We start from the raw sequence: 11,416 nt of genomic DNA on the forward strand, positions 1-11,416 counted from the left end.
TATTCTCATGCCAGTGCCATAGTGTCCTGATGACTGAAGCTTTGTAATAAGTTTTAAAATTGGGATCTGGAAGTCTTCCAAATTTGTTTTTCTTTGAGATTGTTTTAGCCATTCTGGTTCCCTTGCACTTCTACCTGAATTTTAGGATCAGCTTGCCAATTTCTGGGGGGAAAACCCAAAATCTGCTGGGATTTTCATTGGGATCGCACTGAATACATAGATCAAGTTGGGGAGTATGGCTAATATTAACTCTTCCTAGTCGTGAGCACAGAATGTCGCTCCTTTATTTAAATCTTTAATTTCTTTCAATAATGTTTTATAGTTTTCACTGTACAAATCTTATACAATTCTTTCCCAAATCTTTCACAGTGCACAAATCTTTTACAATTCTTCTTTTGTTAAATTTATTTTTAAGTATTATATTCTTTGTGGGGTTGTTATAAATGGGATAATTTCATTAATTTTTAGATTGTTCATTGCTAACATATAGAAATACAATTGATTTTATCGATTTTTTTTTATTTTTATTTTTTGAGATGGAGTCTTGCTCTGTTGCCCAGGCTGGAGTGCAGTGGTGCAATCTCAACTCACTGCAAGCTCTGCCTCCTGGGTTCACGTCATTCTCCTGCCTCAGCCGCCCGAGTAGCTGGGACTACAGGTACCTGCCACCACGCCCAGCTAATTTTTTGTATTTTTAGTAGAGACGGTGTTTCACCGTGTTAGTCAGGATATCAATTTTATATCCTGCTACGTTGCTGAATTTGCTGAGTTCTGTTTTTTTAGAGGATTCCTTAGGATTTTCCATACACAAGATATCATGTCATTGACAAATAGAGATATTTTTACTTCCTACTTTCCAATCTGAATACCCCTTATTTCTTTTTCTTGAGTGACTGCCCTGGCTAGAATATCAAGTACAATGTTATATAAAAGTGGCAAAAACAAAAGCAAACATGCTTGCCTTGTTCCGGATCTTAAGAGGAAAACACTCCATCTTTCTCCATTAAGGAGACTGTCAGCTGTGAGCTTTTTGTAGATGCTCTTTATTGGCTTGAGAAACCTCCCTTCTATTGTTGTTTTTGTTGTTGTTGTTTTTGTGTGCATGTTTTTTGAAACACTCTCGCTCTCTTGTCCAGGCTGGAGTGCAGTGACGTGATCTCAGCTCACTGCAACCTCCACCTCCCAGGTTCACGCGATTCTCCTGCCTCAGCCTATCGAGTAGCTGGGATTACAGGCATGCGCAACCATGTCCAGATTATTTTTACATTTTTAGTAGAGACAGGGTTTCACCATGTTGGCCAGGCTGATCTTGAACTCGCAACCTCAAATGATCCACCCACCTTGGCCTCCCAAAGTGCTGGGATTACAGGGGTGAGTCACCATGCCTGGCCCCTTCTATTGCGAATGCGTTTTTTTTGTTTTGTTTTGTTTTTTGTTTTTTTTGAGACAGGGTCTCAATTTGTTGCCCAGGCTGGAGTGCAGTGGTGTGATGACAGACTGCAGCCTTGACCTCCCAGGTTGAAGTGATCCTCTCACCTCAGCCCCCTAAGTAGCTGGAACTACAGGTATATGCCATCATGTCTGGCTAATTTTTAAATTTTTTGTAGAGACAGGGTCTCACTGTGTTTCCCAGGCTAGCTGAATGCTTCTGTCATGAAAGGGTATCAGACTTTGTTAAATGCTATTACTCTATCGAGATGAACACGTAGTTTTTATCCTTTGTTGTATTTTTTTTTTTTTTTTCTTTTTTGAGATGCAGTCTTGCTCTGTCACCCAGGCTGGAGTGCAGTGGCACCATCTCAGCTCACTGCAACCTCTGCCTCCTGGGTTCAAGAGATTCCTGTGCCTCAGCCTCCTGAGTAGCTGGGATTATAGGTGCCCACCATCACACCCAGCTAATTTCTGTATTTTTAGTAGAGAAGGGGTTTCACCACGTTGGCCAGGCTGCTCTTGAACTCCTGATCTTAGGTGATCCACCTGCCTCAGCCTCCCAAAGTGTTGGGATTACAGGCGTGAGCCACCGGGCATCTGGCCTCCTTTGTTCTACTGATATGGTGTATTGCACTGATTTATTTTCAGATGTTAAATCAATCATTCCTGGAATCAATTTCACTTGGTCAGGGTATATAATCCTTTGTATATGTTGCTGGATGTGGTTTGTTAATACTTTGTTAAGGGTTTTTATATCTGTATTGATAAAGGATACTGGTTTGTAGTTTTCTTGTGATGTCTTTGGTATTGGTATCAGGACAATTCTAGCCTCACAGAAGAAGCTGGGAAGTATTCCCTCCTCTTCTATTTTTGGAAGACTTTGTGAAGAACTGGTATTAATAAAAAATCCTTACTAAGGAAATTTTTTAACATACCAAAAAATAGTAAGAACAGTATCATGAGTTCCTGTGTGTATTCCCACCTAACTTCAATAGTTATCAATAGTCCACCATTCTTATTTTACTTATACTTCCCCTCCCCCACATCTTACTCTTTTGGGGGGCTGAAGTTATTTTAAAGCAAATCCCACACACATCATTTCACGTTTAAATACTTCAATGTATATCTCTAACAGATAAAGACTTCTGTTTTTTAACATAAGCAGAATTATTTCACCTAACAAAATTGGCAGTAATTCATAATGTTATCTAACACCTGGTCCATGCTAAAATTTCCCCAAATGTTTAAAAAATAATTTTTTGAATTGGTTTGAATCAAGATCTAAACAAGGATAGTTAGCATGACTCTTTCCATAACGGCCTCTTTCTCCCTTTTCTCCCCATGTGATTAATTTATTTGGTGTAAAAACAAGGTCAATTTATCCTATACAATTTTTCTGTATTCCAGTTTTGGATGTTGTATCCTTACATGTCTGTTTAACTCATTCTTCTGTCCTTCATATTTTGAAACTGGGAGTTAGATCTAGATTGAGGTTGCTGTGAACTTACTATTGCATAATATTAGAAAACAGTATCTGGCTATCCCACTTTTAGCGTTAAGATTAATCAATGGGTTCAGACGCTACTCGCCAGATCCACCTATTATAAAGTCCCCTATCAACCTTTACTTCATAGTTTTATCAACCATTGACAATTTGTGACTAGGTACATTATTTCAGCAGAAGTTGCAACATAGTGATTTTCTCATTCTCTCAGTTCTTCCAAGCCTAGGATTTTTACTTTCACAATTCTATACTCTAGGTCTATGATTCCTAAATAGGGAAGCATAACCTCCAGGTGCCATAGTGCAAGCCCTGGGGTCATTTTTGCTTGTCACAGTAGTTGGAGGGCCTTCTTGGCATTTACAGACAGAGACTAGAGATGCTGGATATTCTACAATTGATAGTAGAGATTGACGAAATGCAGAATGACCTACATCCCACATAATTTTCAAATGTCTTGTTTAGATATTCATGGAGGTGTAAGCCTAAATAAATAATCTGAATGTAAGGCCATTTTATGTATGAACACAAAGTATTTTTTTTCTGCTACTTTAAAACAAGCACGTTTTTCCAGGAATGTAACTATGGCATAATTGAAGAAACAATATTCAATCACTATTTTGTTTGCAATTCTCCTAACAGCTGTTTACCATTTCAAAAAAGTCATGTTAGTAACAGCAACAGAGTTTTGTGGTATTTGAGTTGTTGACATAATACATCTGTATACAACAGCTTTTGTCACTGTTGAATTCAAGATAATATCACATACACGTGTAAACATCTATGCTCTCCAGTGTACTCATGCACCTACACATGGAATATACATCATCTTATTAATTACTTTCTTTTTCTAATTTATGTTATAGTTAGGACTTTATACTGATTTCCTCTGAAATGTGCATGAGGTAAGTTAGAATACCTATGAATTCCATTTCAATATAGTAAGAGCTATTTAGTTTTGAAATGGGCATTGGGTCTAATAAAGCTGAGAATTACTATTTACTTCAGGTCTAAAATTTTTTCCCAACCTGACTTCTGACCAGGGCTTATTCTTAAATCTTTCCACCATGGAAAGGTGGTTAGATCACATCTGTTTACATCACAGGCAGAGCACTGTGCAGGGAGTAAGGACACCTAGACCCCAGCCCTGGCTCTACCTCTTTATTGGTGGCTGGTGAACTCAGGCAGGTCATCTTATCTCTATTCCCTTTGGTAAAATAAGATATATCAGACGAGTCATTTTCAGTCTTTTCAGCCACTTTTTCTTATTCTCCATTGTCTTCACAGGTCTCAATATTTTTGGTAAAGACTTTGCCAGAGAGATATGCCAATCATTACTTGTAATAATTTAACTGATTTCCCATTTTTAGCTAACTAAAGGCATCTAATTATGCACCAGAATAAAATAACAATGGTAGTCTATATTTATTAAGTGCTTATTTATGTCCCTCACAGTGAACTCTGTCCCTTATCCCCACCAACAGTATGGTATCACAGTGTGGGCTCCACACTGAGAAGCGGTATCTCAGCTAGAGACTAGGGTCTCCTCGTCCTTGTCTCCTCCCTCTGAGCAGAAGTCTCCAGTCCTAATGCTGCCATCCTAATCTGCAAAAACCTTGGAATGTGACTCACTCGCACCCCACGCTATTTTGGAAAACTTCTGAAGTTGATAGCGAGAGGTTGGGGGACTACAGTGAAATGAAATGAAATGGGCAAGGCATTGGGACTGCATCTCCTCTGGGTTAGTACCTCTGCATCTTTGCATTTTCTCAAACAGACTGGCCCAGGGCCCTGTCTAGACAAAGAGCTCTGGGATGAATTAGCTGTGAATTACCTGAACAGCAACCCTGGACTACTGCACATAAGCCCCAGAGGCACTCACTGATCCTTGGATAGACTCAGGGGTTGTGTGTGGCCTCTAGAAAGAAGTCAGGCAGGCTTAAGATGTTGGGTAATTAGGGTGACTAGTAGCAGTTCAAGAACTCAATGCTCCACTTACGTCTCCACTTTCTAATTCCATGCACCCCAAGACATTGATCATTTTGTTGAAAACACACACGGGCCAGAGATGGGGTCAAGTGGCAGGATGGGGATAGCTGGCTGGAATCCCTCTGCAGAAGCATGGGCTTCCCGCTGGACGCTCTGTACTCACCAGGTAGGCTGCCGGCTGGTGTGTGGGTGGTGTGGAGGAATCCGGAGTGGGTCCACCTCTCTAGCGGTAGCAGGGGGGAACTCCCGGTGGGGACTGCTTACACTAGCCTTCTCCCACTGCTCATGGATAGGTGTGATGATTCCAGACACAATACGAGACCGAAGCTCCTCACTGTTCTTGTAGGTCCTGCAGGAAGCAGACGAAGAGTCAACTGCTTGCAGTTGGCTAGGAACCCTGGAAGCGGTATTCTGGCTGCAATGATGGCAGCGGCGGCCCTGATAGCTCCTGGCGTTGCGCTTGGCCTGTTTGTAAGTGGGGGAACAGGCCGCCTGGTGGACCTGGGTGAGGGGGGCAACAGCCCCACGCTGTCTCTGAGATTTGGGCCTAAGCTTCTTAGGCATCTGAGTTGCCCTTCCTCATTACCACCCCATGAGAAAGAAGTGAGGATGTAGGGGCACAGAGCCTGGACTGGCTACTCCTCTGTTCTCACCCAACTCACCCCTCCCTCAGCTTCATTGTGTGTTCATCACGTGTCATGGGAAGGGTCATGGAAGGCAAAGGCTCCAGGGGGAGGATGAATCAGGTTCCTGGTCCAGGCAGGCAGAGCTCTGGGGGCTCAAGGTCCAGTTCTGTCACTAACTCAGGAGTCCTCAGAAGGCTGCCCCTAACACCTATCCCATCCTGCCTGGGCCTCTTTTTCTTTGCCTGTGAGAGACAAGTGATGTAAGCCACAGCTGAGGTGTGGAGGCAGGCTGAGGTAACAGAATGGGTAGGACTCCAGGCTTCCTAAAACACTGGTATTTTAAAATGAACCACATCCTGCCCATAAGGCAAAGCTCACAAATGTAAAATAACTGAAACCATACAAAGTATGTTCTCCAACCATATGGAAGCACAACAGAAATCAAAACAAAAAGTTAACTCTCTAAATATATGAAAATTAAGCAACATACTTCTAGAAAAGCCTTGGATCAAAGTCCCAAAAAAGAAATATATAGCACTGAATTAAAATGAAAATAAAAACATATGAAAATATGCAGGATATAACTAAAGGATTGCTGAGAAGAAACCTCATAGCACTAAATGCTTACATCAAAAAAGAGGAAGGAACTCAAATCAATAACCAAAATTCTGACCTAAAGAACCTAGAAAAAGAAGAGCAAATTAACCCAAAGCAAGCAGAAGTAATAAAGGTAAGAACATAAGTCAATAAAAAAGAGAAACAAGAGAAAATGAAACAAAAAGTCAATTCTTCAAAAAAAAAAATGAATACAATTGACTAACTTCTAGCAAGACTGACAAATATAAAGACAGGACACAAGTCACCAGTAACAAGAATGAAACAGAAGATATTACAATAGATCTGTAGCCACTGAAAGGATAATAAGAGAATACTAAGAACAACTTAATCCAACAATTCAGAATAGACCAATTCTTAAAAACCGTAAACTACAACTTAGCCAAAATGAAACAGATAATCTGAATAGTTTCATTAAAGAAACTGAATTACACTTAACATACTAAAAAAAAACAAAAAACAAAAAACAAAAATCTCCAGCCTCAGATTGTTTCAGGGAGAATTCTACCAAACATTTAAGGAAGAATTAATATCAATTTTACCACCACTTCTAGAAAATATACGAGGAGGGAATACTTTCCAACCCCTTTCATGGGACCAGTATTACTCTGGTATCAAACCCCAGGCAAAGACCATACAAAAATAAATAAATAAATACAGACTATTATATCCTATGAACTTACACACATAAAAAATCCTCAACAAAATATGAGCAAATTGAATTTATAAATGTATAAAAAGAATTATATACCATGACCAAGTATGACTTGTTCTAGGTATGCAAGACTGGTTAGTAGTCACAAATCAATCAATGTAATCTACCATATCAATAAGCTATGGAAGAAAAATCATATGATCATATCAATTGATACAGAAAAAAGCTTTTGACAAAATCCAACATGATAAATCCATTCAAGATTAAAAACTCTCAACAAACTAATAAAGGGGAACTTCTTTAATCTGATAAAGAATATTTACAAAAAACCTACCCATAACAATAGACTTTACTGTGAAAGACTGAATACTTTGCCCCTAAGATTGGGAACAAGGAAAGAATGTTCTTTCTTGTCATTCTTATTTAACGTAATATTGGACATCCTGATCACTGCAATAAGACAAGAAAAAGAAAAGGCATTCACATTAGCAAGTAAGTAATAAAACTGTCCCTATTTGCAAATGACATGATAGTCTACCCTGAAATTCCCAAGGAATTTACCAAAAAAAAAAAAAAAAAAATCCTAGAAACCTTGAATTCAGCAAGGTGACGGGATATAAGTTCAACATAGGAAAATCAACTACATTTCTATATACTAACAATGAACATCTGAAAACCAAAACAAAGGACAGAATGCCATTTATAATCATCTCCCTTTCTGCTTTAAATGAATAACAAAGTATGTACAGGATCTATATGTTGAAAATTACAAATGATACTGATGGAAATCAAATAAAACCTAAACATTAACATGGAGAGATAAGATACACCATGTTCATAGCAAGAATGTCAATTCTCCCCAAACTAATCTATAGGTTTAATGCAACTCTTATCAAAATCCTAGCAAGGTTTTTCATAGATATAGACAAGCTTACTCTAAAGTTTATATGAAAAGGCACAGAGGCCAGATGTGGTGGTTCACATCTGCAATCCTAGCACTTTGTGAGGCTAAGATGGGCAGATCACAAGGTCAGGAGATCGAGACCATCCTGGCTAACACAGTGAAACCTGGTCTGTACTAAAAATACAAAAAGTTAGCCAGTCGTGGTGGCATGCGTCTGTAGTCCCAGCTACTCAGGAGGTTGAGGCAGGAGAATCGCTTGAACCCAGGAGGCAGAGGTTGTAGTGAGCCAAGATCACGCCATTGTACTCCAGCCTAGGAGACAGAGCGAGACTCTGTCTCAAAAACAGAAAAAAAAAAGAAAAAAAGAAAAAAAGAAAAAGGACAAGGCACAGAACCTAGAATAGCTAAAACTATCTTGACAAAAAAAAAGTGGGAGGAATTATTCCACTCAGTATTAAGGCCTACAATAATCAATACCGGTAGAGTAATACTGACAGAGGAAGAGACATAGAGATCAATGGAAAAGAACAGAGGATCCAGAGATAGATCCACAGATGTACAGACAACTGATTTTTGACAAAGTTTCAAAAGCAATTCAATGAAGGAATAACAAATGATGTTGGAGCCATTGGACATCCGTGGGTAAAAAAAAAATGAGCCTTGATCTAAATGAGTAAGTAAGCCACTGGATATCCATGGGTAAAAAGATGAGTTGCTCGCCTGCCCAAGCTGGGTGCGGGGGTAAATTCAAATCCTTTTAATCAAATCCTTTTAATCAGATCAGAGGGAGGCCTCTGATATCCCTGGGCATGTGTAAAATTCAGGCCTGATTAAAAAACCACCAGGTCCTGAAGGAGAGGTTCTCACATAATTTCTAAGCCTTGGCAGAACAACTGCGACAGCCTATCATCTCATCTGACACAGAAAGGGTACAGCAGAATGGAACACAAGAGGTTTGTATTTCTTAGCAAATCACAGTTTGCTCACTGAGGAGCAAAAATTCCTAGAAGAGTCAAGACATGCCACAGTGACCTAACAAAGAGGGCTACATGGAGGAAGCTATGGTTGAAAGGCAAAGGAAGGAGAGAGGGTCTCTGATCAGGAGGCAGAGTCATACCTCAGCTTTCACTGCCCATTTCCACGGAGATGATTCCTAGTGATCAGATTTTTTTCCGCTTTGTGTATTTTACTAAAAGCTGGACTAAGCACTAAGCACTCTATGTGCTGACATCTCATTCCATTCTCAGAAAAACCCTGAGGTAGTACTATTGTGTCCCTCATTTCACAGTAATCAAAAAACAAAACAAAACACAACACACATCCTCTCCCTCACACAAAAACCCCTCAAACAAATGTACTTAACAGAGACAAGATCACAATTCTCTCTCAGTATTACTGAGCAGACGGAATGCTCTAATGAGCATGAATGGCCAATATAATGCCTAGGTTCTTCCACAGGTTTTGTCAATTTCTCTCCCAATGGAACTCCAGAGTGAAGAAGTCAAGAGACCATTCTCCAAATGTCCCTCCCTCACCCACTAAGAGGGTTCAGTGTCAGGGTGTGTGCAACACCCAGAGGAGCAGCATTCTGCTCGTCAGGCCTGGCTCATTTCCCCCTTTCCCCTCTTTGTCTACAGTACGCAAAAGTGACCCAAGCCCTGCCCTCAAGGAGATCACAGGCAACGGAAGACCAACTCTTAAGAAGGCAAATGTAAAATATCTACTGATTGATTAAATGCTTAAAAAATGATGTTTTGAACCAGGGCAACACAGCAAAGACCTCATCTCTACAAAAAATAAAAAACTGGCTGGGCATGGTGGCACATGCCTGTAGACCCAATTATTTGGGAGGCTCAGGTGGGAGGGTCACTTGAGCCCAGCAGGTTGAGGCTGCAATGAGTTGATTGTGCCCCTGTACTCCAGCCTGCCTGGGCAACAGAGGGAAACATGTCTCCAAAAAAAATTATAAAATGTTTTGAAGCTTTAAGCCTGGGAGCCAGAGGAAGCTTCTCTGAGGAACTGACATTTAAATTGGTAACCAAAAGATAAACAGGAGTTGGCTACATGAGATCAGGGAGAGCATTTTATGCAGAAGGAAGCAGTCTGAAGAGGGCAGAAGAATGACACTGTGGCTGAAGCACAGGGATGTGGGGAAGGCCGTACAAGGTGAGATTGAAGGGGTGAATGCTAGGCTTTAAGGCCTCATCAAGGATTGTGTTCTTTACCCTAAGAGCAATGAGCATTCCCTGAAGCCTTTTAATGGTGGTAAAATATGCATAAAATTTACCATCTTAACCATTTTTAAGTGTTCAGTAGCGTTAAGTACATTAACACTGTTGTGCAATCACCTACCATCCACCTCCAGATCTCTTTTCATTTTGCAAAACAAACTCTGTACCCATTAATCCCTAACTCCCCTCCCCATTCCCCTCTTGCCCCAGTATCTGGCAACCACGATCTACTTTGTCTCTATAAATTTGACTAATCTAGGTACCTTTTATAGAATCATACAGAATTTGTCCTTTTGTGAATGGCTTATTTCATTTAGCATAATGTCTTCAAGGTTTGTCCATGTTGTAGCATGGGCCAGAATTTCCTTCCTTTTTAAAGCTGCATAATATTCTACTGTATTTACATACTACCTTTTGTTTATCCACTCATCTGTCAATGGACAGCCAGGTTGCTTTCACCTTTTGGCTACTGTGAATAATGCTTCTATGAACATGTGTGTACAAATATCTTTTCAAGACCTACTTTCAATTCTTTTGGGTATATGCCCAGAAGCGGACATGCAGGATTATACAGTAATTTTTTGAAGAACTGTCATATTGTTTTCCATAGTGGCTGCACCATTTTACATTCCCAAGAGTGCATAAGGGTTCCAATTTCTCCATATCCTTGACAACGCTTGTTTATTTTCTGGTTATTTTGATAGTACTCATCCTAATGGGTGTGAAGTGGCATCACTGAGGGGTTTTAAGCCAGAGTTGTAACCATGATCTGATCTATGTCTGAAAAAGATTGGTCCGACTGCTATGAGGGAAATACACTGGAGAGTGGCATGCAGGAGGGGAATATGTAAAAGACCTCCTCACACAGAAGCTATTTATAGTGATGCCAAGCTTACTCTAAAACCCCGAGGATGGCGGGGCGTGGTGGCTCACACTCGTAATCCCAACACTTTGGGAGGATCACCTGAGCGGGTGGAACACTTGAGGTCAGGAGTTTGAGACCAGCCTGGCCAACAGCAAAACTCCATCTCTATTAAAAACGCAAAAATTAGCTGGGTGTGGTGGTGCACACCTGTAATCCCAGTTACTCGGGAAGCTGAGGCAGAAGAATTGCTTGAATTGTCATACTGTACTCCAGCCTAGGTGACAGTGCTAGACTCCATCTCAAAAAAATAAAATAAAATAAAAAATAAAACCCTGCAGTGGTCAATGAAGATGGGGGAAAATTCCCTATAATGGAATAAAGCAGACATAAATCAGCTTAACTATCTATAAAACAGATAACTTCATTATACTGATTTAAAAAACAAGCACTAATCTAAGTACCTTTGGAAGACACTACTCTGCCTACATCTTTTGTGGGACATAGTTAAAAAACAAAAAGAGGGCCGGGCGCGGTGGCTCAAGCCTGTAATCCCAGCACTTTGGGAGGCTGAGACGGGTGGATCACGAGGTCAGGAGATC

The 11,416-nt window shown here is 40.3% G+C and overlaps 1 protein-coding gene across 6 annotated transcripts in view; it reads right to left on the reverse strand.

Moving 5' to 3' along the window:
• PSMF1 (proteasome (prosome, macropain) inhibitor subunit 1 (PI31)) overlaps nt 1–11,416 on the reverse strand; it is a 47,850-nt gene that overhangs the window by 21,963 nt on the left and 14,471 nt on the right. For all 6 annotated transcript variants that reach the window (XM_011943405.1, XM_011943403.1, XM_011943406.1 and 3 more), the window contains one exon: nt 5,085–5,270. In XM_011943405.1, coding sequence (XP_011798795.1) covers nt 5,085–5,270 — 186 coding nt within the window. The remainder of the gene's footprint in view (nt 1–5,084; nt 5,271–11,416) is intronic.

The sequence above is a fragment of the Colobus angolensis genome, unplaced genomic scaffold (genome assembly GCF_000951035.1).
Source record: "Colobus angolensis palliatus isolate OR3802 unplaced genomic scaffold, Cang.pa_1.0 Scaffold219, whole genome shotgun sequence".
Classification (NCBI taxonomy): Eukaryota; Metazoa; Chordata; class Mammalia; order Primates; family Cercopithecidae; genus Colobus; species Colobus angolensis.